Here is a 27,098-nt window from a genome sequence, read left to right as displayed (position 1 = left end):
AATTAAGTAAACCAGACCAGCTCTGCTGTCACAGTTTGCTTGGTGCAAATTTCTTTGGGTGGAGTTTGTAAAAAAAAAATGCATGGCTCACTGTCATCACCCACTCTTCATTACTGCACCCCTTTTACCACCACTATAGATTTAAGAATATACTGAGCACTTTTTTTCCATTTCCAGCACTGCATTGATCTAGACCAGGGACACCCAAAAAACCTTTAATTGGGGGCCCCTGGTGACCTGCAGCTCTGGGCTGCTGTTCACTTGACAGATCAGGAACATTCAGATACCTGTGAAACGGGCATAAATAAATGTTTTCTGGTTTCACGTTTTGCAATTACCACAAGATGAGTATCTCTTTCCCTCTCACGTTTTACATTAGATGCTAATGCTTTGACTTTAACCCCTTCGCTGCTGGCCCGTTTCCGCCGCTGTGCGGTAAACAAACGAACAGGGCGGGGGCGTGACGACCCCGAGCCGTCATCAGCACACGAGCACCGCGGAGCGTGACGGCTGGGGTTCGTCACCAGCATGCAAGGGGTTAATTCTTGGTGCATGAGAATAGTGTTGGTGGCAGACAGAAGTCACTAGGCTCGGTTTGTTGTCCACACATGCATCTGCTTCACGCCCCCTAGGCACACCTTTTATTACCCCGACTATTGCCCTGCTGGCATAGGTGTGGCCCCAAGGCATGCCACAGATAGTACTTTGTGGCCCCTGGGGAAATGTTTGCGAGTACCCATGATCTACACCATCTGCTCCCATTCCCTTAACTACTGGAAGTTCTCTCTCCACCAGGACTTTTTCTTTAAAAGACAGGCTAACATCTACCACTCCTTCAGTGATTGTTTTTCTCTAGAGTCCCACTAGTGTCCTTGCATTGCTGCTTCTTCTTGCAAAACCCCATAAACATTATTTTATTCAGCATTTTTACAGATTCTTTTTCACACGGACGGAAGCACATTTAAGGTTTACATGTTAGTTAAATGGTCATGTGACGCCTCTAAGAACAAACCTCAATTGGTGAACCAGCGGGTAAACTTTCTGCACTCTCCACATTCTGTTCGAGTGTTTGACTTGAATCACAGCTGTCGCAAGAGGTAGAACAATGAAGCTCGCTGCAAGGTATATCTCCTTGAAGATTCTTGGATTTTGTGTTGCTCCTCAGCGCTTCAAGTGTGCAGTTGAAGCTCTCTGATTTGGCCATAGATTCTCCGAAACCTTCAAAATCACCCCAAGAACTGGTGTATTCAGTAACTTTGTTCTCTTGTGGACTATTTTCTTGTTCATCATCGAAAGGTTGTAAACCAACAACAGTTCCTTCAAGTGACAGATGGCGGCTGTGTGTTTCTTCTTCTATGATGTTCTTTCTGTCATAATCAAAGCTGTCATTGAGTGCAAGTGAAGTTGCATAATCTGCAGGAGACTTTGGAGAGATGTACTCCATTGCCAGACTTTCCAGAAAACACTGGGTCTGCATTGTTGTTCTGTGGCAACATTGAATTTTTTTGCTTAATGTCCCAAAATATTTCAAATTTCTAAGGTCAAAAAAGTTCATAAAATGTTAAAAATACGATTTAGACTCCATGTTGGTATAAGTCTTTTGTTAAGATGCAGAGCAATTAAACAGGAGGCTCAGTCTGCTGCTGTTGGCCTGTCGGGAAGATAAAGTCGTAGATGAAATGTTGCCCTTCATCAAGGTCATCTTCGTTCATGTTCTTTTATCTGCAATAGAAAAAGTACTGATGTAAAAATTCAGAAAGCCAGCATTGGAATGAAATCGCAATTTTGAAGCAGAAATACAAGGGTGAAAAGGAAAGGAAGTGCACACCGGGAAGCCAAAAAATAATACAGATTTTCGAATCCAATCATACAAAGTGTCAATTGGTCTTAGGCCAAATGCAAGCAAAAAGTAGCAAAGCTCCTTGCGCTGCTTTCCAGGGCGTGCTCATGGCCTTGAAAAAGGACAATCCTGGTTTTAATGTAATAAAATACGTTCTGTCCAGAGACTGTGTGTTTTGGACATGTTCTGCAAACATTCTCATACATTTGGATAGTACCATATCTGCAGTATACACAGTGCAAGAAATGACACTGTAGTTTCATGAGCTGTAAAAAATATTATGATGTGCCAAATTGAGCAATACCAATATTGCAATGCCAGATTAGTTAACTAGCTACTCACCCACAATTACATGTAAGGCAAACTTGCAAAACGTGCAATGGAATTGTGAAGAAAGGTTTCAAGTTGTAAGATGTGTCAGGTGATTTAAATAGGTGAGTGACTCATCCAATATATGGGAATGAGAAGTAGAGAGAGAGGTGGAATGGCAAGCACTGGAATCCTATATTCCATCCCAAAAATACCTCGGGTTGGATCACAAAACATATTTTGGTTGGCATTAGCATCCTTGATGCTAACAGGGCCGGACTGGGAACAGAAACCGGGCCTGGCAAACTGATAAGACCCCCCCCCTCCCTGGGGTGAAAGAGAGTGCAGCCGAGCAGTTTGCAAGGGCCGGTTTTGGCTAATTTTGTTACTGGGGCCGATATTGCCAACAACCAGTAACAAAAACGACCCCCAGGGGCCCAAAACCTGCCCCACCCTAGCGGCCCACTGGGGAAATGCCTGGTGCCCGCTATGGCCAGTCCGGCCCTGGATGCTAAACAGTGCAGTGTTTAGTGTAAAGACCTATTACCATCCTATCCTGAATGTACATTTGTGGTAGTAATGTATATGATGAATATGATTCTTCTATGTCAGGACCAGAGGCAAAGATTATGCTTACTATCTTCGCTTTAGTTTACACAGCACCCATTTCCCAGTATCAACTTAAAACTACCTTTACCATGAACCTTAGGGAAAGAGAAACAAAGTAATAAACTCCAATCAGCATAAGGTAGGTCTCATTATAGTCCTTCCACTGTGTTCATGCCATTGTGTGGCTGCTGGTCATCTAGTAAGCCTTTAAGCCCCTCTGCTCCCTATTTCAGCCTTCAGCGCCCGGAAGGTCTATGCCCCAACTGGGATCTGTATTGGATAGTCTATTTTTCTGGCAGTGTCAATGCCCCGAGTTGGGTCTGTATGTTACATAGGGCTCCAAAGCCACACAGCCACACAGTGTATACCTGTTGGACCTGTATTTGTAATTGCAGTTTCCATCCCTGCCTACACACCGTAGGAACACCACAGGTGCTCTGCCCTACCAAAACAAAGGACGTTTTGTCCCTGGATTACCCTTTGGAGAGCAAGTGCGTTCAGTCGTTGTTTACGGGGCCAAGAACAATGCGCAGCCAGGTGCTGCCTTATAAATACCTGAATCCCTGCACTAATAATGCACCACTCTGGAAATTATGAGAATGCAGTGGGAAACCCTCCCCCATTCCCCTTTGATCATGACTTTTGTGACACGGTGGACATTTCCATTCATCAGGCGGTGGCCCCAGACATAGCACCTATTGAGCATAAGCTCATGATAATGGCATTTTGCCATTCTGTCACCTCTACTCTAATGGAATCTCTCCCCTTGCGCAAGATTCCATGTTAAGGTTGGCTATGCCCGCTAAACCCTCTCAAAAGGTTGGGGTGAAACATAAGCATGTACAGGGAGTGGACTTTAATGTGCTTGATGGCCTATAAAAGGTATTCCTCACATAGATCTTGCTCTCTGACTTATCAGAGCCCTGTGACATGGCCCCTTCTGGTGGTCTACTAGGTCTTGCCTTCCCCCAGCCGGTGAAGGCATTCTCACCTCCCCTTGACAGAGATAAATCCCAATAAGAGGATTCTCATGGGGGTTCAAACACTGAACCAGGTCCCTCTCGTCTGTGGCATCCATCCCTAGACCCGGATGCATTCGTCCCTAAATCTCATCCCGCGGACAAGTCTGATATGCAGGACCCTGAAAAACTGAAGCATCCTCATTTCTTGGAGTATGCTCCAGCTCCCAAACTGGTGACCTATGTCACAGGAAGGCTGAGAAAGCCCCTTGAGAAAGAAACTCATTCCTGTCTATGGGCAGAATGGCCTGCGGCACCGAATCTGACATCGCATTCGCTCAGTGAGAAACGCGGTCCATAGACCGGAATGAGTCGGCCGGATCGACTTAGTTCCTCCGAATGTCATTCGGAACAGAGTTGGAACTGACTCGGAAAGTCCCAACACTTTCCGACTATCGTAATCAGTCGCTCACTTGGCAGACAACTGGAAATGCCTCACATCAGACACATGTATCCGTCAAACCATTATGGATTTTGAATTCTACGGTAACCACGTGTAATGACAGCTTTCTCGTCCTCTCGGGTTATTGGAGCGAGATTCTGCCCCTACATCCCGGATGAACTGTTATTCAATTGGGCAATTACCCGTACCTCTCTTCATCCCAGGGGGTTAATGAGCAACCTGTTCCTAGTGGACAAGAGTGATGGGGGACATCGGCCTGTCATCAATCTCAGAGAATTTATTGAGTGGTTGATCTATCACTACTACAAAATGGAAGGGATTCCCCTTCTCTGGGACATTCTCTGTCCTTAAGATTGGATCTAAAAGTCATGTGTCTCATGGTCCCGATCTTTCCCTCACACAGGCAATTCCCGAATTCATCTGGGCGGGACAAACTTACGCATTAGCTTCCCTGCCCTTCAGTCTCTCATCCGTGCCTTGGTGCTCCACCAAGGTTTTGAAGTTAGACATGGAACATCTGAATTCTCAAGGGATTCGGCTGATCATGCATCTGGACGAGTACCTCGTTATGGATCAGTGCTGGAAGAAATGTTGGTCACATCTTCAGACAACAGTGCTGGAAAGCCTGGGATTTGTCATCAACATGAAAAAGTCGTTGTTGAATCCTTCTCAAACTACAACTTTTTTATGATTTATCATAGATTCCTATCAGGCCACTCTGAACCTTCTGACAAAGAAGGTGGCAAGAATCATCCAGCTAGAGCTCTGTAAGACACCCACAAAGGACCGGCCGTCCTTGAGACAAATAGAGTGTCTGGTGGGCCTCGTCAATTCAGGCCATCCTTCCAACCCCCCTAAAATACATGGCCCTTCAACGTATGAAGGCTCAACATCTCAGACGGGGTGCAACGTTTTCAGAGATGGTTTTATTGATGGAAGAGGTCAAGGAGGAAATGAGATGGTGGCGCACACACATGGAAGCGTGAAACGGTAGAGTGATTTTCCTTTCACACCCGGATATCATTATCAGACACCAGCAGATGGCTGGGGTACTTGCTGATGCGAATTATCCTCGGGAGGAAAGTGGTCTTCTCAAGAATGACAGTTACACATCAACTGTCTCGATCTTCTGCCGAGTTTATTCACAGTACGCTGTTGGACCAGAGAGAAGACACAATGCTGCATTCTCTTGAAGATGGACAGCGTGTCTGCTGTGCATTATATCAATCATCTAGGCGCCACCCCCTCGAGACCAGTGGTAGAACTGGCCAAGAGTTTTTGGCACTTTTGCCTAGACTGGAGCATCTCATTAGTCGCAGAACATCTTCCCGGCCAGGCAAATGTTGTGGCGGACTGGAATTCCAGATATCCCCAAGGCTCAAGCCTATGGTAGCTTCAATCCTCCGATTTTCGAAACCATCAATGGAAGATGGTGTCCTTTGTCACTGGACCTGTTCGCCTTATGGCTGGATCCACATTTGAAGAGATTCTTCAGCTGGAGACCCAACACCTTGGCAAGTGCAATAGACGCATTTCTTCAAGATTTTAGCCAGGAGAAGGACAACGCATTTCCCCTGTTCTCGATGATCACAGGCCTGTCAGCACAGGTGAGGTGTCAAGTGGCGAATCTTGCGGTGATAACCACAACATGGAGAACGCAAGTCTGGTATCCAATTCTTCTGGAAGTTTCTTGTGCTTCTCCAACCCTTATTCCCCTAGTCCCAGATCTTCTCCTGGATCCACAGGGGAACCCTCGTCCTCTGGTATCCATAGCCAACTTATATCTTATGGTGTGGCAGAGTACCAGGAACAATGGAGAGTCCCATGACTTTAACAAGACGCTCCTGACCTCTTATCAAAGGTGTGGGCAGATGGCACCACCAGAAGATATCACTCAGCATGGATAAAATGGTTGGATTGGCATCTCCAGAGGGACTTGGATCCCATGGGATCAGAATTTGTTTCAGTTCTGAATTTCTTTGCACATCCAAAGGTATGTTATGATTTGTTATGATTTTATTTATATAGCGCACGGCTACTCAACAAGAGTGTCCCGGCGCTTTCAGAGGGCGGCTCAGCAGTTAAAAAAACATAACAGAGAACAGACAAAAAAAAAAAAAGTGAGGTGAAAAGAAAAATAGCCTAAAGATTAAAAAGCCAGGTCTTCAGGTTTTTCCTGAACAGGAGCAGGCTCGGAATGCTGCGTAGAGCAAGGGGCAAAGAGTTCCACAACTGGGGGGGCCTTAAAGCTGAAAGAACGACCCCCGATGCGAGCCTTCCTCACACGGGGCACCACGGCAAGGAACAAAGATTCCGACCGCAAGGAGCGGGCCGGACGGTAGAAGGCCAGTCTGCGCTGCAGATACTTAGCACCGGAGCCAGAAAGTGCCTTATGCACCAACGTCAGCGTTTTAAACATTATCCGCTTTCGGATAGGGAGCCAGTGAAGTGACTGTAGCACCCCCGATGTTCTTGCCCGCCTAGGAAGGCCGTAGATGGCGCGAGCCGCAGAGTTCTGCGCCACCTGCAGCCTTTGGATCAGATACTCCGGAAGCCCTAAATAGAGAGCATTAGCGTAGTCCAGTCTAGATCCTATAAGAGCTTGGACAATGATCTTCCTATGCTCCTCTGTGAGCAGGGGTAGGAACTTCCGGAGCATCTTAAGGATGCCAAAGCAGGTGCCCGTCAGACCAAGAATGTGCGATCTGAACGTGAGGTCATTATCGACCTTGACACCAAGATTTTTGGCAGCCACAGACGGCTGGGCGGGGGGGGCACATGTCAGCCGGCCACCAATCACGCCATTCCGGTTCCGACGCGCACCCAAAAAGCAGAACCTCTGATTTACTAGAGTTGGCCTTAAGACCATTCTGCTGAAACCAGCCAAAGACCCTCTTCAGACAACCCTGAATGCTCTCCCCGTCGAATGATTGATCTTTCCTGCAGGTGAAGAGAAGCTGCGTGTCGTCCGCATAGGACACGATCTGGGCCCCCGAGGCCTCCACGAGTTCCGCCAGAGGGGTCATAAAGATGTTAAAAAGGGTCGGGCTCAACACAGAGCCCTGTGGGACCCCGACTCCCAGTGGCGGCATCTCAGCGGAGCTCGAAGTAGCCCAGACCGTTTGTCGACGGTCCTCCAAAAATGAGGTGAACCATTGGAACACCGTCCCCCTCAGACCGATGTCATAGAGTCTGGAGAGTAAAGCCTCGTGGGGGACGGTGTCAAAGGCCGCCGACAAGTCCAACATGACAAGCACAGCCTTCCCCCCTGCATCCAGAGTCTCGCGGATGACCTCTGACACCTCGAGGAGTGCCGTCTCTGTACTCAGATTAGGCCGAAAGCCGGATTGCGAGGGATGCAGGAGATCATTGGACTCGAGGAAACCCGAGAGCACACCATGCACGTGCTTCTCCGTGAGCTTCGCAAGAGCCGGCAGAAGAGAGATTGGCCGATAATTGGCCAGAACCCCGGGATCCAATCCCGGCTTTTTGAGGAGGGGGATCACCATCGCCCTTTTCCAGGACAGAGGGAGCCGCCCTTCTCTCAAAGATGAATTCAGGAGAGGATTCACCAGGGGGTTGAACAGCGGCGCCATCCTGGCCAAAAATTTGGCCGGGCAGGGATCGAGTGGCGACCCAGACTTGAGCGTGGCCAACAGTGCAAGGGAAGCATCTGGGGAGACCGACGGAAACTCCGCCAGAAATACATCTGGCGTAGCCGATGGAATACGTCCCCCCCCAATGCCGCCAACCCCATCCGCAGACTCCACAGAAAAGGAGGCCTGGATCATTCTGATTTTATCAGTGAAAAACCTAGCCAGGTCACTGACCCAGGTCTCAGATGGAACAGCTTGCTGAAGATTCGACCTGGGGGCAGTGAACTCCCTAACCATGGTAAAAATCTCCTTGCAGGAGTTGGCGGCCGCCTCGATCCTCCTGGCGAAATACTCTTTTTTTGCGCACAGAATGTTATGATGGTACGCTTTAACCGCCAACCGATAGGTGCGTCTGGCCTCCGCGTCGTACTGAGAGCGCCACGCCCTCTCCGCAACCTTGCACAAGCTGCGTTCAGTACGCAGCGCCCCGGTATACCACGGCGCAGACTGTCGCTCACCCCCTGATCGAAGAGCTCTTGCAGGGGCCAGGTCATCCAACCTCTCTAGCAGCCATGCTTGCAGAGTCTCCGTGTCCCGGTCCAAGTCACCCACGATAGGACAGGGATGGTCAGCAAATACCTGCTCAAGCAGATCCGGCGTGACTCTATGTAACCCCCTCGAAGCGGGTCCAGAATGGATCGGAGCGCTGCCAGATGGCAGATCACTCCCTTGAATGGAAAATCTGGCCAGTCTATGATCTGACCAAAGTACAGGGAGGAGTTCTATATTCACCAGGGGAACAGAGGAGAACACCTGATCTAATGTATGCCCTTGCTCATGAGTCGAGCCCGACAACGAAGGAGCGAGACCCAAAGGAGTGGTAATGTCAAACAATTTATTTGAATTCGCGTCTCCCACAGTGTCCAGATGAAAATTAAAATCACCCGCCAGCAGGCAATGCTGAGCAGACAAGGCCAGTCTGGGTAGAATCTCCTGGAGGTCCTCAAAGAAAGAGCCCGCCGACCCAGGAGGCCTATAAACCAGCAGGCCCTTCAAGGCTTGGTGAGGGGACAGCCTGATGGCAAAGGCAAGGGACTCAGAACCTGCTATCGTCTCCGTAGGGAGGATAGAACACGGGGCGCTTTTCTTGACCACCACCGCCACTCCACCACCTCTTCCCTTGGCTCTATCCTGACGGAAGATGTTGTAATCCGGAGGGATAGCCGCCAAGATGTCCGGGTTGGACGATTCCCCCAACCAGGTTTCGGTCAGAAGTAGGCATAAAGGTTTCTCCCTGACCAAAAGGTCGTAAATGTCGAGGGCATGTCTACCTAATGAACGAGTGTTCAGCAAAAGGCACAGATGGTTCACCTGCCCCTCGACAGACCGCTGGACGGGGGAAGGTCCAAAGGTAGGGGACCAGCCGCAAGCAGGGCAGCGATGCTTACCCCCATGTCGGCCAGGAAACACCGATCGGCACGCGCAAGAATAGGAATGCAGGGAGCGTAGAATCATTGACGAGTAGTGAATCATACTGCTCGCCAGGCCAGAGTTCCGCGCAGCTCCGCCGCCTCCGAAACGCTGACGGGCGCAGACGGGCTGACTCAGGCGAGACTCCGGCGCTCCCGCAAACGCGACCGCTAACGCGGTAGAGCGTCCCTTTCCTTTTATGTGGTCCACTAGAGCGCTCTCACCGCTCTGGGCCACACTCAAGATGGCCGCCGTGTAAAGATTTCCCAATCCCCGAATGAAGCCCAATAAAGCCCGAAAACGGCAGCTAGAGCCGTGAAAAGATGGCGAAAATGCGTGCAGGAGTGCTAGGGGTGTGCTGTCTGCATTACAGGATGGAAAAAACAATTTTTTTTTAAAAACGATTTTTGCTTAAAAAAGCTTCAAACAGCTCACAAGAACAGCAATTTAAGATAGCCCTAGGCAGGTAGCGCTTCCAGGTCGTATTTGCCACAGAATCTCGCGAGCGCTGACACAGGGCTCCTTTTATGGGGTCCACTAGAGCGCTCTCACCGCTCTGGGCCACACTCAAGATGGCCGCCGTGTAAAGATTTCCCAATCCCCGAATGAAGCCCAATAAAGCCCGAAAACGTCCGCTAGAGCCGTGAAAAGATGGCGAAAATGCGTGCAGGAGTGCTAGGGGTGTGCTGTCTGCATTACAGGATGGAAAAAACAATTTTTTAAAAAAAACGATTTTTGCTTAAAAAAGCTTCAAACAGCTCACAAGAACAGCAATTTAAGATAGCCCTAGGCAGGTAGCGCTTCCAGGTCGTATTTGCCACAGAATCTTACAGATCTGTGAACACCTTTCGTTCAGCTATTTCAGCTGGACATCCACCTATTGATGGCTGTCAGGTTGGGGAACATCCCTTAGTCTGTAAACTTATGATGGGCATCCGCCTTTCCCTTCCACCAGAACCGAGGTATTCATCCCTCTGGATGTGAATGTTGTTCTCAACCTTCTCCTTTCTTCGAGGAGTGATAAATTTCTTTTCAGGAAGGAACTATGGGGAAAACTGTCTATGCTGTTGTGCCTAATCTCATGTAAGAGAGTATCTGATGTTAAAGCACTGGACATTATAGGTAGAGTGTTTATCCGAGAAGGGGGGTACTTTTCATGTGTCTAGATGCACAAAGTGTAACTCACCGTTAATCTCATACCCTGCGTTTGATGACCACCCAAAGTTGTGTGTTGTGAGGTGTAGCAAGACAAATGAGGCCATTACAGTTGAGTTCAGGCCTCCTGGTGAACAACAATTTCTCATTGCCTTATGAACGCCGCTCCATACAGTCTCCTCCCCTACTATTGTTAGATGGGTTTGATGGGTGATGCAAGAGGCTGGAATTGATATTTCAAAATGTGGTGCTCATTCAGCTCGAGTCGCCATGGGGTCAAAAGCTTTCTCCCTGCGGGCTAGACTGGAGGACATTTTGAATTTTGCTGATTGGTCCTCACATTCTACCTTCAAAATGTTTTACTTTAAACCAGTGTTAAATATGATCTTTCTCGTGGTCAGGAAGCTGTGAACAGGCATAATCCTCAGCTCCGGTCCTGACATAGAAAGACATTTTTCCCAGCTATCTTAATGGAAAGTTTCAATTCTATTAAGGACACAGAAGTGAGGATTATCCCACCTAAGAGTTACTCCATGCCCACCCGATATGGGGAGTAAGTAAACACTTTCACGAAAAACGTATGGTAGTAAGTAGCAATTCTTTTTTTACGGAATCGGTGGTCAGTTGTGTCTGATATGCTCACATGCACAGTAGTGATGTCATGGTATATTTCTGGTAAATCCTCTGTGTATATATGTACGGGACTTATCAGAGATCAGTTTCATTTCTGGGTATTTGATTTATCTCCAGGAAACGATTCAGGGAAACAGGAATTACTTTGGAGGAAGATTTGTCCTTCTTAGCTCGCATGAAGAAAGAGGGGGTGTGAACACAGTGAAAGGACTATAATGGGACCTACCTTATGGTGATTGGACATTATTACAGAGTGTCTATTTCCCTAAGTTTCATGGTAAAGGTAGTTTTGAACTGATACTGTGAACGTCTGTTGTGTAACATAAAGCAAAGAGAGTAAGCATAATCCTCGCCTCCGTGTCTTTAATAAAATTGAAAAATTCTGTTACGATAACTAGGAAAATGTTAATTCTGCATGTTTAAAAAGATATTCTGCAGTTGAGGTACTGTAACCACACAACACCACAACAAAACACCACATTGCAGTATCAGAGAACAACAATAATTCAACAGAAATAAAACATAGCAACAACAAAAGTACAATGCAAAAAACACCCAAGCCAACAAAACACCAACAACCATACAGACACATCATTCTAAGAACTAATAAACAGAGCAAAACAACACATCAACATAAAAATCACCAGCACAAGAACATGACTGCTTAACAATAACACAAGAAAAAACACAACATACTGATACAGAAGCACTATACAATAATACAGTAGCAAAAAGCAATAACACAACCACAAAATGCAGTTGTATTGTTTGAGTTATATTGTTAATTAGTTCAGTGGTAGTGTTGTGTAGTTTTTATAGTGTTGCGCTCTTTTGTTGTTTTACATTGTTTTTGTGATGTGTTCTGGTTAAAATTTTGATGTGTTTTGGTGTGACATGTTTGTGATGTGATGTGCTGCTGTTTTGTTGTACTGTGGCGTTGTGTTGTTTTGTAAAGCATGATTGTTGTGTTGCTGTAGTGTATTATTGTAGCTGTGTTGTCTTCTGTTGTTTTCTATTGTGTTCTTGTGTGCAGTGGTGTTGGGTTAGGCTGTGTTGCTGTCGTATGTTTCCATTTCCAGCTTCGTCATAGGGTCTGCTGCCAGTCCTAATGGCGGTCATAAATTTGGAGTGGGCTCAAAGTTCATAGAGCTTTTCTTGCAAAGGATTTGGTTAAAATCTAAGCGTACCCCTTCTTCTCACCTGCTTGTTTAATAAGCAGACTGATACCCATATATGATACTGGAAATGTCCCCTAAAAATTCAAAAGACCTAAGAGTGACATAACTTCAGTTTAATCTTGTAACCCTATCACATCTATAAACAAAAAGGTGAGTTACTACCCTTTCTGTTGGTAATGTATTTTTTTTTGCATTCTGTTGTGGTTGTTTTATCGTGTACTGCTGTGTTAAACTGTTTTGTTTTTTATATATACAACTGTGTTATTATGTTCTCTTGCGTTATATAGTTCCTTTACTTTCTTCAATAAATGCTGCTCATAGCCACTCCTGAACAGTGCATTCCATTTCCAAGTGGTAACATATCTAGGCTCCAACAGATCTTCCACCTTTTTGTGCTATTATTAAGCCTAATGCCATACCACAGATCTAGGGCCTGATTTAGGGTGTGGCGGAGGGGTACTGCATCACAAACCTGACAGATATCTCGTCTGTGCATTAGGCAAACAGATATATTGTCTGCCTTTTTGAAAGTGTATTATTCTATAACGCATTTGTAATACAGCAGATGGGATATCTGTCCTTTTTGTGACGGAGTAGTCTTGGGCTAACATCTAAATCAGTCCCAAATTCTTAAATTATTACTTACCATGCTCCCTATATGTAATGTGACCCTCAATGCTTAGATTACTTACCAGTGATTTTCATTAGCCCTAGTTACATCTTTCTGTTTACATTACATACTAATTAAAGTAAATTCAAGCTTCTGAGCGTCCCTGCTGCCTTCGGTACTTTACGAGGTGCTGCCAAAATTCTGAGCTGAGAAGGTGCACTTAAAATCCACTTCCAACTAAATGTAACTTATAAGGCGTTTCCAAGTTGTGTTCTCACACACCCCAGGGAGTGCAGCCAACTGCCCCATTCCTGAAGCGCTTGGACAATTTGGCGGTGTAGCAGCAACCTGAGCGAGTGGGGTGTAGTGGTAATAGAATGGTCTTGTACTCAACAAAACTTGCCTTTGACAGAGGATCTCCGTCCATCATCTCCTTGTGTTTGTTTTGTTAGCCCTGAGTTGGCAGTATATGCCCAGATGTAAGTCCCTTGCTCACTTTGCTACTGGATTAAAGCTAGCCTGGTTGATGAGGGCTGTTAGCCTGAAACCGGTGCCAGGATGCTTGTTTACGGTCCAGGGAAGACATGGTTTGGCAGTTCCGGCTTGATTGTTCCCATGAGGCATAGGGTCAAGACTGATTTGCTTATAGATGTGTCAGAACTGGGGTGGCGAAGTGAGCTAAAGAATGATGATGGATTCAACCAAGATCTGTGATTGAGGGTGAGTGTCTGAAAAGTTTCAGCGCTCCGTCCATCATCTCCTTGTGTTTGCTTTGACAGAGGAGCCAACATGGTGCCTGAAAGCAGTTGGCCATAGCTAGCATGGGCTGGGTAGTTTCTGAGCTGCTCACTGACACTTAGAAGACAAAGTATACAGAAGCCAAGGTAGGAGAGTGACAGGGTCCATGGTGCGATCTCTGTGCCAGACGGTGTTTTTGCTGAGCTGAGCCTTCGGCGCATGCCGCTGTCGCCTTTGTTAATGATCTTGTCCCACACTGGAGAAGTTCAGGTGTGTGATGGACCATGTTTGGAATCATCTCGTAGCAACAAATAGTAGGGCCTGCATTGCGCAAGACACTGGACTTTATAAGTTCATATCAGGGAGTAACTGGTGAGGCAGTGCTGGGCTCGGCTTAGTGAGAGTGGGGAAAGGAGGAGAGTAATTAAGAGAATGGATACATCAACAGTATTAGAGACCTCAAGTACTGTGTAAGAGGGCAACGTATCAGCAAGCTGGAGCAAGATGGGGAAGATGGGTAGTGTTTGCCACAAAATGTGATGCACACCCTTTTTTAGTCCACAAATCACAATCCATCAACACTGTTTCCTGTTTATTTGAAAGTTGTCTGCATGGCATTCAAGAATCAGCAAAAACCTACTCTTTCCACCCCAAATCTAATCGTACTACATTGAGTTAAGCAACCCCCGTCTTAATAGATTAGAGTGGAATAGGGTAAAAGCTTCTCCATTGTATGCTGCACCTTAAATGTTACCTGCTCCCCAAGATGAGGGAGCAGCAGAAGATGTCTGAGCTCCTATCGTAGACATCTCCCACTCTCAGCTGCAGATTTAGGTGCACTGTAATCACTGAAGCACACACTACCAGAGGGCCATCTCTGGTTCTGTGAGTGTTTCAGATCACTCGGCACACAGAAGTTTGCCATACTTCTAAAAGATGTGGTTAGAAGCAGCATCTAGGAAGGAAAAAAGGAAGGAGAAAAGCCCTTGTGGTATTCCAAAGAGAGTGGGAGTCACTCCTCATTAGCGGCATTTTGCAATGTGGTAACCAATGTGAAGAAACCCCCAAACTTCACCACAGAATCCCCAAAAGTAGCAAGAAAATGATCCAGAGGAAGTTACATGACAGCATATATGAAACTCAGGCTAGTAGAGGTTTTGAAAGACTGATGATGCCGCTACTAATCACAAATAATTTTAAAAGCACATGACATGCAAGCCAGGCCTACCTTAGACGTTTTATAGAACATCCAGGTAGATGGAAGCAGGAGTCAAAATATAGTAGGTTTGCAGTTCATCACAGAAGCGAATAACTTTGTAGTGACTACACAGGCGAGAGAAGAGCTGCTCTCCTTTCTGGATTCAATAAATAGGGAAATCTCCTGACTGAAAGAGGAATTGTCAAGGAAATCCAAAGATGCTGATCAACCAAACCTGCCATACCACAGTCAAGTTCACACATTGCTGTCTCAACAACAGAGACAGTGATAAAGGCAAGCGTGTTGGTATCATCACTTCTGCTCCTTTCTGAAAGGTCACTGAACCCAAAACAAGTGTTTAGGGACTTATGGAACTCTATACACCAGCTTTATATTGTCAGCCACAGGTGAACCATCATTTAAAAATCAACAGTGGCTCAATCCAAAAACTATTCCCTTTCACCCCATTATACATTGAGGCTTTGAGATATATCACACAATGCCATCCATTCAGAACACGACACATTAACCTAGGGTCAGCGAAGCAATATTATTTCAAAAGTGCACAGATTTTCAAAATGCCAGTCCTTATAAATTAAAGGCTTGCCTGGGTAGGAGCTGCTGTGGGGCCAGGAATAGTAAGTCTCCAAGACCAATCGATGCTGAAAAAGTAATGAACTGGAATTGTGTTTTAAATGGCTGTGGAAATAGTAATCTGCCCAAAACGTCAGATAATCTGTCAAATGAAAAGGTACTTAATCGGAAAGTGTAAAAATGCACGCTAATCCTGCACAAATTTTAGATCCCTGTCCAAATCTCTAATATCCTTTGTTGCTGCCATTGTTGGTTTCATAATGTTTTTAAAGTATTGAATATTGTGATTTTATTATTACCAGATACCAAAGGCTAGTTATCCAAAAAGTGCTAGAAATAAACTTGAATGCCTAGGAGATTCTTGTGGCACCCAACCGATCATCTCCATTTACTCAAAATGGAGCCATTAATCCGTTTTCATTTGTTTTCCTGTGGTGTTTAAAGCCACTTGCAGCCTCATGTGTTGCTCACCCGAAGAACTCACACCCATTTCAGTGGGCATTATTTAGTGCACCATGGACGTGGAGGCAGAAATGTTGCTGAATTTCTGCCATGAACGAGAAATAGAACCGTCCGGCCCGACTCGTACACGTGATTATCACAAGGACTACAATGTTCACTTTTTTAGTGCTTTGGCGACCTTGCAGCTTATGTTGTATCAATATATCCTTTCCTTCTTGGCTTGCATTTCCTGCATTTCTTTGTTACTTTGTTTTACTAGCAAGTCATATGTTTACTACCATGTCACAACACTTCGCCTATAAAGCCCAGGCAATGTTCCATGCTAGCATTAGCACTGTAAGTTGTGGGAGGCAAACATAATGCTACAAGTAACAAAGGAATGCTAAAAAAACTAAAAACTGATATTTGCACTACATTATCAAAGTTTGCATATGTTATAACATAAAAATAGGTTGGAAAAACATTTGAAAACTGCTACAAAGTGACTTAAATCAATGCTACAATGTCAGCAGTGATAACAGCTTATTTATTTAATGCAGAAAAGAAAAAAATGTTAGTACTTTCCTAATCATTGTACCAACTAGAAAGACAAGAAATACTGCCATTTAGCCAAGAGCCGCCTGCATACTGAACTCACCAGTTTTTCTCTAGCCATTATTTAAGAGGGTGCCTCCAGGCGCTACACATTGAAAGTGCGGAAGCGAGAGCACGGGCAGAATTGGGTGGACCACGGGTGAGAATTTGGCCCCGGAAGTGCACAAGCATCAATAGTGGTGGGTGTGCGCTTTAAGAGTTCGTGGAATATCCATACTACACACCCACATTAGTTGGTGACCTGATCTGTGGAACTTTAAACGTTCATTTAGTCACTGTGTCGCGTTGCAATTTGTTTGAACTAGTTTTGATGTGAAAAGATCTCAAGGTAATACGCACAAACGCATCACAATGCCACGTCATCTTCCCTTGCAGAGGCACATTACGATGCAATCAAGAAGATAATGTTTTGATTGGTTGCACGGGTGTTCAGCATGAGCAATATAATGGAAGCTGTTTTGAATTTGTATAGTGGGAGTGGGAATGATTAAAGAATGAAATAATTTAGGAATGAAATCAGAACACGTGTCAGGACAGGCATGTGTGTCCACACCCCTGGTTTCCGGCAAGGTGATGAAGAGGTGAAGTAAAAGAGAAGGAGCTAGAATCGTCCGTGAGTGAAGACATAGGGGTTGTGAAAAATCCAGACGTCACACAAAGTGTAGTAATCGGGACTCGCCCATTCAGCAGGAAACTAGCACGGGAGTAAATAATATGTATCCAGTCGTGCATTTTAGAACATAGTGGCCCAAAATCATGACTAACGCATGGAGTGCTAGGGTACTGCCTTTTGTAGACAGATTATTTTCCATTGAAATGGCCACTATATTTGTATCAGTCAAGCCGCTTTAATGCTAATCCCTTGTGGTGCCCAAACGATAAAGTGGATTTCTACACAAAGTTATACTTTGAGCATCACTCAAGCAAGGTGTCTTGGTTTGTTTTGGTCCTATTAAGATCTTTATTTCACTCACGCTTCATAAAAATAAACAATATGCCTCGTGAACTTTTCTTGCTCTGATATATTTTTTAGATATTTGTAAAGTTTATTTATAAGTACTTCAAATTTTGATGTGTGTTATAAAACATTTGACTCCCTGCAGACTCTACCATCATACTTTCTGTACCCAGCCAGTTTCTCACTTGGTTCGCTTTATAAAAGCCCCTCCCTTTGCAATCATGTAAAGGAAAAGTAAACACCAACCTCCATGTTAAATAAGCAGCTTGGTCAGAAGACATCACATGACACTTGACCTCAGTCTTCGAACTCTCACAGCAAATGCAGCAAAATAAAACCAAAATGTAAAGGCCTCGTTAATGCTCTTTCTTTTTCTAAACTCCTGCAAGGTGAATTTGGGGGCGCTGCAGCCCCTCCCACACTCCTGCTTCCAGCGCCCCGTGGAAGAGAAGAGGGGAGCTGTTGAACAGTGTGAAGTGGACCCACGGAATGGGAAAGATGGACGCCCGGAGAGGTTCTTTATAGATTCACGCCCTGTGCCAGTATCCTGGGCCGCTCCTTCCAGCCTTACTTAACGCAGGAACTTGTTAAATCAACAAGGTGAGCCAGGGTAGGTAAGGGCACTTCAAGGTCAAAGAGGGTGTGGCGCTGCACTTGGAGAAACACTGAACAAGAAATTAGGAAGAATATAGATCAAACAGAAGAGAGGCAGAGTCTGAGACTATGGGAGAGAAAGGGAAGAAGGAGAAAATATATAAATGGGAAGAAATAAAAAGATCAAATACCTCGACAGAGTGAGAAGAGAGATTTAATAAAAATTGAGATCCATAAGTGTGTCGTAGCCACGAAGGGAGAAAATGGGTGAGATAGTGAGGAAGAGAGAAGGGGGTTGGAAAAAAGGGGAGATACTGCCAGAAGACAATGTGTAAGTTTATTTCGAAGGTGAAATTTGTTTTATATGAATAGCCGTTGTTAAAGAAATGCTTTACGTAATAACATGCTGCATAGAAATTCACTGCCATGAAGTTAGAGTGAGAGCTAGGTGAGAGAATCAAGTCAGTAAAAACACATGCTCGAAGAATATCTCAAATGTACCTTTATATCGGTTTCATGCCTGCTGATGATATGCAAGGTGAGGGGTGGTCAAACATTGGTATGTTCAACCAGCATCAGGTGTGGTGTCAGGACTGCCTTGGATGCTGGCAGAGGAGAGATATCATGAACCACTGGGTGCAGAAGGAGTGCAAAGGTATAGGCCCTAGAAGACTGATGGACTATAACTAGGGCTCCCGGTTTTATGGCATTTATTTTTGGGACATTTCCGTCTGTATTTATCCATAATTATTTTATGCCAATTTTAACTGTATGTATCTATATTTATTATGGTTTTGTGAAAATAATAAAGCTGAAACTGGTATATTTCCACATTTATTTAACCAATAAATATGCAGTCACGCTTGAATGCCTGCCAGGTTTCAGTGATATGAACACCCGCAGAAGATAAATTGATGCACTTATATGAAAATATGCACTTTTTCAGTATCAGCCTTGTGCATATCTACTACTGTTTAAACCGTGTTACTAAAATTCCTTTCTTTTTTAACCCTCTTACTTATCAATCCACGGTTATTGGCCCGGCAGTCATGGCAAAGTGTATTTAGAATTACTCAAAAAGCGCTCAATTTCCGTTTTTATCCACATTTAAAAATAAATACAGATAAGAAAATAAATGGTTTTCAGTCTGTATTTTTCTGTAAGAATCAGTAAAAATGGAAAACAGGGAGCCTTAACCATAACATACATGGGGCACAGGGTGTTTTCTGGGTACAGAGAAGGTTAAGGTTGGCAGAATGAGAGCACATCTCTCCAGGAATTGTATGGGAGGACAGGACAATGCTGTGGACTAATTCAAAGAGAAGGATAAGCAGTTTGTGGAAAGCATCAATCAGAGTCTTATCAAGCGCAACTACTCACCCCTGAGGGTCTCAAGGCGCTGGTGAGACATGGCAGCCAGTTAGCTTGGATTCTACAAATGGAAGGGTGGATGTAGCTAGAAAGATTGAACAGGGCTCATGTGGCAATGGTTATGACCTTAACTAGGGGCAAACAAGTATTGGCATAAAACAACTCAAAGGCTAATGGATACTGCTCATGGCAAGGCTAATACTGAGTGCTTTGACAGCATGCAAAGCTCTGGTAGAACGCAAAATTATGCAGCCCTTCTCCAGAATGTGAAGAGGGGACCATGATTCTCCCATATGCTACATATGTTCATATGGCTTGGGCTGAATCGGGCACCTCTGAGAGTTTGGGTACCCCTGAATGGGTGGGTCCCCTATGCGCCGCAGGGGTTGCAGGGGCCTGCATTATACTGTTCTGGAAAGCAAGCTGAGGCTGGATTTTACAAGTGCGTGGGGACTGGAAGTGCATGATGGTAGCTGTAGTAGATATGAGTGATTCAAGAAGCATGTTGCAGCGTAAAAGAGCACCAAAGTTTGCCATAGCAGGGGTTGAAGACGGAATATCAGGGATAAAGTGGGTACAATTAGGTAGAGAAGTCACTACCGACGCAACGCCTGTTTTTGCAGAGTTTAGCTTGAGTGCAAGCATTGCCTTTAGTCATTTGATGACAGGCTAAATGTATCAGGATAAGACAGAAAGTGAAAATTATCTAAGTGGCATCAGCTTACAAGTAGTAAGAAAAGCTGAAAAAATACCTGCTATCGCCAAGAAATGTAGTGCACACAGAGGCCCCAAGACCAGTGCTTGAAATGGAAAAATAGAAGTGCAGTTACACAAACGCACTCCGGACAGCCACGCAGCCCACAAGGACGCCACCCGCAGACATCACCACCTCATCAGATTAGCCAAGAGATCCTCCTTCAAAGACCGCCTGGATAACAACGCACACGACAGCAAAGAGCTTATCAGCATCGTAAAGGAACTCTCCAACCCCAATGCCAACGCCAACGACATACCGCCCTCACAAGAACTGTGCAACTCACTGGCCATCTTCTTCCACCGCAAGATCGCTGACATCCATGACAGCTTCAACACCATGACCACCCCGACTACGCCAGACCCCATATCCCCTGTGAATAGCACCAGCGCCAACCGCCTGACCTCCTGGTCCAACGTCAACGACGATGAGACACGCAAGGTCATGAACTCCATCCACTCAGGATCTCCATCAGACCCGTGCCCACACCACATATTCAACAAAGCAAGCGCTGCCATCGCACCTCAACTATGGAACGTCATCAACATCTCCTTCGAAACAGCGACATTCCCGGAAAGCTGAAAACACGCCGAAATCAACACCCTCCTCAAGAAGCCCAAGGCGGACCCCAAGAACTTCCGGCCCATCTCCCTGCTCCCGTTCCGGCGAAGGGTTTCGAGAAAATCATCAACATGCAACTGGCCCGCCACCTGGAAGACAACAACATCTTGGACCCGTCCCAGTCCGGGTTCAGACGAAACCGTAGCACCGAGACAGCCCTCATTGCCGCCACAGACAACATCAGGCGCCAACTAGACAACGGCGAAACATCAGCCCTCATCCTCCTGGACCTGTCAGCCGCCTTCGACACGGTCTGCCATCACACTCTAAAGACACGCCTCCTATAAGCCGGAATCAAAGAGAAGGCCCTTGACTGGACCACGTCCTTCCTCTCCGGCAGAACCCAGAGCGTCCGCCTCCTGCCCTTCCGATCTGAGGCCACTGACATCATCTGCGGCGTCCCCAGGGCTCATCCCTCAGCCCGACGCTGTTCAACATCTACATGGCCCCCCTCGCACAAGTGGCCCGCTAACACGACCTCAATATCATCTCCTACGCTGACAACACCCAGCTCATCCTCTCCCTCACCAAGGACCCGCACACCGCCAAAACCAACCTCCACGAGGAAATGAAGGCCGTCGCCGACTGGATGAGGAACAGCCGTCTGAAGCTGAACTCGGACAAGATGGAGGTACTCATCCTCAGACCAACCCTCTCAGCCTGGGACGACTCCTGGTGGCCGACCACACTGGGAACAGCACCGACACCCACAGACCATACACGCAACCTAGGATTCATCCTCGACTCCTCCCTCTCCATGTCTAACAGGTCAACACCATCTTCTCCTCCTGCTACAACACCCTCCGCATGCTCCGCATGATCTACTAGTGGATCCCGACCGAAACAAGAACGGTGACACAGGCCCTCGCCAGCAGCAGACTGGACTACGGCAACGCACTCTACGCAGGAATCCCAGCCAAACACCTACGACGAATACAACGCATCCAAAACGCCTCCGCCCAACTGATCGTCAACGTCCCCCGCCGCAGCCACATCACCCCCCACCTGAGAGACCTACACTAGCTCCCCGTCGACAAGAGGAACACCTTCAAGCTCCTCATCCACGCACACAAAGCACTCCACAACGCCGGACCAGCCTACCTGAACAGCAAACTTAGCTTCTTCACACCCACCCCCACCATGGAGAAGTGTGGCTCAATGGTTAGAGTGGCAGACCCTGATGCAGAGGTCTAGCCCGGGACCAGGGTTCAATTCCCCGCCTCGGCGGGTCTTGGGCTCAAAATTCCACGGACTCGATAATTCTCGCCTCGGTGCCTATTCCAATCATGGAGTCCCACTCTGCAACTCTGGGCAATAGCTTGCTTAATCTCCACAACGGCCCCCACAATGCTAAGGATGCCTGGCCTCCACCTTGGGGGTGCCCAGGAGTCGACACCTCACAGGGAAAGCCAGGATGGGTTCCACAGCGGTATTCGTACAAGCGCCTTGAGACCCTTGCGGGTGAGTAGTGCACTATACAAGTATCAAATTACATTTTATTTGCACCCGCCAACTCCGCTCCGCCAGCCTCTCCCTCGCCGCTGCTCCCCGCATCCAACAAACAATCTCCGGCAGCAGATCCTTCTCCTACTTTGCCGCCAAGACCTGGAACACCCTCCCTACCCACCTACGGCAGACCCAAGACCTACTCGCCTTCAGAAGACTACTCAAGACCTGGCTCTTCGGGCAGTAGCGGCACCCCCTCCCCTCAGCACCTTGAGACCCTCACGGGAAAGTAGCACGCTTTACAAGTACTCTGATTGATTGAGTGTACCACAGTACCTGCTTGTTTCTGAGAAGTGCTGGTACTCTCCAATTAAAAGTATTAAGTCACTCTTGACAAGTGCCGGTACTCTCCCTCTCAAAATGAAAAAGTGCTGGTACTCAGTACCGGAGAGTACCGGCCCATTTAAAGCACAGCCCAAGACTGTGCCCACACGTAGAGGAGTAGGTGGAAAGAGCAACAGAAGACAGAGCAATTTGAGGGTTAAGATGGTCGCCAGTCCAGGGCTGATCTTGTGACACCCAAGATCACGAGAGTACAAATAAAAGAAGTGTGGTCTATTGTGTCAAATGCTGCTGATAGACAAGGCCACTGGAATTATGTGATTCTGCAGCAGCAGCGTCTTCCACATAATTATGGATTTTCTGCAGTTACCACAAACTATCTTCTGATTAATTTGCATATTTCAGCAACACAATATCTTTGTAACTTAAACTAATCAAAAGTTATTAAAACTTCTGCCACACATGTTCCCATACACCAGCATGCCCTTTATAAATGCTAACTGATCCATTTTCAGTTGCCAATAGATGTAATTATGTATTTAATGGTCACTGTTGTGACAAAAACTTTGTCCCGAAGCGTCACATGTGTAAAAATGACAAAATAATGAGTAGGGCTACAAAATGTAATTCATTACGCCACATAATTTACCTTTTCTTGCCGCATGATTAGGTAAACCCTGCTTCATAATTTGGTCATCTCCTGCCACATAGCTCCAGTGGCCCAGCTGATAGGTGGAGAGTGGCGATATCAGACTGGTCCTCATGATATGTAGAAGTGATGAGGTGTGAAACATGGATCACTGACAGAATACACGTAACAAAAATATCTTGCAGGCAGAAGATCGTGTAAAAAATACCGAGCTCCAAGATATCAAGAAGGCAAGTGCTAAAAGATAAGTAGATGGTTCAGTCGTAGCATTTTTTTTTTAATAAAGCTATTAAAGGAAACCCGCAACGACGACTGATGTTGCCTCATAAGGGAGAGAGTAAAGGAAGATGCGGGGTGGTGAGGGTGGGGGTAATCAGACATAAGCACCCTGCACAGAGAGAAGCAGGAAGAGCCTGTGTGGCAAGATGTGGTTTGAGTGGCAGAAGAGGCAGCCTCAGGGCAGAGGAGGGAAGCAACGACCATGATAGTTAGGCAGTCAGGTCGAGGAGGAGACAGGAGACAATAGGCTTAGGGGAGAGGAGTGGGAAGACACTGTTTGAGATTTGACACAGCCTACTCAAGTAAAGTATCACTCAATGGAGGTTTGTATTTAAGAGTTTTACTATTATGCTTAGGGTTTTTTCCCGAGTTCTTTTATTTGGACCCAAGAAAAATAACCGACGTTGATTAATTAAACCGTACACACACACACACACACACACCCACATGCTCACAACAAATGTTAAAATAAAACTACTTGGGAAGCTGCAGTACTTTAGAAGAACACAGAGGGTACAAGAAAGGCATTGGGAACGTTTTTTAACCTACATAAAATAAACGTAACATTTTGACTATTGGAGGAACCTATGTGGAGATCGGGTGTTCATTCGGGCACTTTTACTTAAAAAGTGAAACGCAGTGCAGGCATTTGAGAACACTTACTTACTTTATAACTGTGAGCGTGCTGTATTCTCTGGGCTCACCCCCCGTCCAGCAAGTAGCACTAGCATCTAGAGACTAATGTTTAAAGTTTTCCTGAATCAGCTATTTAAAAATGGTCAGGTACTGAAGTGTTGGCATTTCTTTAATTTGAAAGGGAAAGTGCCAGCACTTTTTAGAAGCGGGGCTGCAATACATTAAAGAGTAGATTCTTCTCAGTAACAAATAGTTGTCTGTGATAGTGAGCACTCCAGCACTGTGCACACACCGTATTAGTGTATATCCCATAGAGTGGCCTCGACAGAAAGCTCAGATTAGCTGGTACCGAAACAAGAACATAACAATTAAATGTTTAACGCTGCCAGGCTAAGCTGTAAACTGGTTATTTCTCTACAGGCACAGATCAGGCCATGTAGTATAATGAGTATTTTTCCTCCCCTGATGCTTGGGCGGTACTTCCGATTGCTTAGTTACAGAAGACAAACGTAAAGGAAGGAAGCAAGCGCCCTCCCTGGAGGGGGAGAACCGGGTACCACCTGTGGACTCCGGAAGAGGAGACAGATACTAAACTGCAAAATTCAGTCCGAGCACTGGTGCCCTTTATCAAGAAAAACACTTTAGCCGGATGGGTAAATCAGCTGGAAACGCCTCACCCATCGAAAATATCTTAGAAGGCAGTAGAAGGTAGTACAATTGAAAACACAGAAATGGGACAAAAACATGGCAATAGAACGGGGGAACTTTCCAGCAATGCTTACCTCATCCCGTGGCACAGCGGGTGCCTAAGAAACGAATACTCGGATCGGGCCGCTGTCAAAGACACTTCCGCTCCTCGGCCTCAGCTGCGCTGAACTGCGAGCAACAGGGGCAGAAAGGGGGAGGCGGGCCCGGAGACAGGTGCCAGCTCCGCCCGGCCTCCGGAGGGGAAGAAGTGAAGGAGGTAGAGCTCAGGGTGCGGATTGGCTCCGGCTCTGCCCGGTGCCCAGAGAACCAGGGCAGAGGGAGGAGCGTGCGCCCTGGATACTGTCAGCGCCCGGGGTCAAGGCGCAGGGCGGTGCCAGGCCGGCTGGGAGGCAGTGGCCACACCATTCTTAAGAGAGCTAAGCGCAGGGCCCCGCCCCTGTACCAGTCAGCGTGTCTGTCAGAGGCACTTGCAGCAGTTTAGTGGGAGGAGAGATGAGGCTGTGGTAAGTCGGTACAAAAAAGCTCCGCCCAGCCGGTGCCCTCTCCCGAGTTCATTCGGGTGCCAACCGAGGAAGGATTCTACACCCTGTGGTACTTTCTCGTCCACTGCGGAGGAGTTCGCAACGAAATCTGAAGCAGCTGTCACGGGAGGAGACCTCTGTGCCTGTCTTTCTCCTTACCCTCTCAACAAGCATTGGCATAGCCAGTAGGTCTCGCCTTTGGAGTTGAGACATTATAATTGTTAAGCTAGACCTATTGGTTTTGCTAATGTTTGTAAGCTTTGTTGTAGCCTAGAGCATTGTGGTTGCTGTGCATCATATTGATAATTTATAATAGAAATGTGTGATAAGCATTTGTGTTATTTATATATCACCAGGAAGACATTGTGTACAACTGAACGACCTTATGATAAAATTATTTATCATAAACATCTTTTCCATATTTATTTTTCCTTGCAATAGTGGCATATTCTGTCTGCTAGTTGTAATGCTTGTTTGTTATATATTTTTTTGTTATGGTGGGCGAACATTAATGGGAGGATGGAGTTTGAGAACCAGTTATTAAATTATAATGCGAGCAGTGGACTAGGGGGTAATGAATAGATACCATAATACGAGGGCAGATTGAGGTGGTGGGTATTGATGCTGTGGTGATGCTAAAATGAAGTTGCACTGGTGCTGAGGTGATGCGTAAGTGATGCTGAGTGATACTTAGGTGGTGCTGAGTGATGTTGAGGTGGTGCTGAGTTGGTGCTGTGTTGGTGCTGTGCTGCGTTGGTGCTGAATTGCTGCTGATGTGGGGTTGCACTGGTGCTGAGGTGGGGTTGCATTGGTGCTGAGGTGGGGCTGCACTGGTGGTTGTGGAGTATTGCGAAGGTGGTGTTGCGCTGGTGCTGAGGTGGGGCTGCGTTGCTGCTGAGGTGGTGCTGCGCTGGTGATAAATGATGCTATGGTGGTGCTGAGTTATTCTGAAGTGGTGTTTTCGGGCTGTTTGTTGGGTGGTGCTGTGCTGAGGTTGAGGTGGTGCTTAGGGATGCTGAATTGGTGCCGTGTTTAGGTGATGCTTTACTGATGTTGAGGTGGTGATGCACTGATGCTGAAGTGATGCTGTGTTGGTGCTGAGTTGCTGCTGAGGTGGGGTTGCTCTGGTGCTGAGATGGGGTGTGCTGGTGGTGGTGCATTGATGCATTGATGCAGAGGTAATGGTATGGAATAGGCATTAAAATACCAGCACCATTCCTAAAATTGTGGTACATGTTACAAAGCTGAAAATGTTCACATATTGAACATATGCCTTTGGTACAGCTCACAGATGAGTATTCTAAGGCTAGGAGAGTTAGACACAGGTAATTAGGGCAATATGATGCAATGGCGTGGATCCTGAATACCACAGGCAGGCAGAGCAAGCAAGAAACTGGGAGCCTTTCCTGCTCAATTGAAGTCTGTCAAAAGTCAGATAAAGGTAAGAATCACAGTGCTAGCTCAGAGAGGCTGTGTTTGTTAGCCTGACCTTTGGCATCATGACAGTCAGAGGATAACCTGACACTGACATCCCTTCAGTGGACTATTTCCTTTGACATACAATCCCTTTTGGAAAGACATTCTACAAGTGAACATTCCATCAGATTTTGCCCTTCCTCTACGAATCAGTGGATTCTCTGTTGCCACCCATAAACAGCTGCAACTCCTGGGACTGCTGGAGTGCAGGTGAAATATGATAGTGAACATGAAGAACTATGCATCTTTCCCTCGGTGTGCAGTTAACTATAGCTCGTATACTTCATTTGCTCACACCTCACCCCTTTGTTTTCCTTCTCCTCCACACTGTTCTT

The 27,098-nt window shown here is 46.3% G+C and overlaps 1 protein-coding gene across 1 annotated transcript in view; it reads right to left on the bottom strand.

Annotated features, from left to right (window-relative positions):
- Nucleotides 1-25,084, bottom strand: part of CLBA1 (clathrin binding box of aftiphilin containing 1) — a 61,741-nt gene extending 36,657 nt beyond the window's left edge. Inside the window, exons 1-2 of the mRNA XM_078660290.1 lie at nucleotides 24,841-25,084; nucleotides 1,013-1,722 (exon numbers count right to left, since the gene is read on the bottom strand). Of these exons, the coding sequence (XP_078516416.1) occupies nucleotides 1,013-1,555 (543 nt within the window). The 5' untranslated portion in view covers nucleotides 1,556-1,722; nucleotides 24,841-25,084. The remainder of the gene's footprint in view (nucleotides 1-1,012; nucleotides 1,723-24,840) is intronic.
- Nucleotides 25,085-27,098: the final 2,014 nt, after the last annotated feature.

Source organism: Lissotriton helveticus, chromosome 9 (genome assembly GCF_964261635.1).
Source record: "Lissotriton helveticus chromosome 9, aLisHel1.1, whole genome shotgun sequence".
Classification (NCBI taxonomy): Eukaryota; Metazoa; Chordata; class Amphibia; order Caudata; family Salamandridae; genus Lissotriton; species Lissotriton helveticus.
The sequence above is the reverse complement of the archived record's forward strand: the minus strand, read 5'-3'. Positions and strand labels throughout refer to the sequence as shown.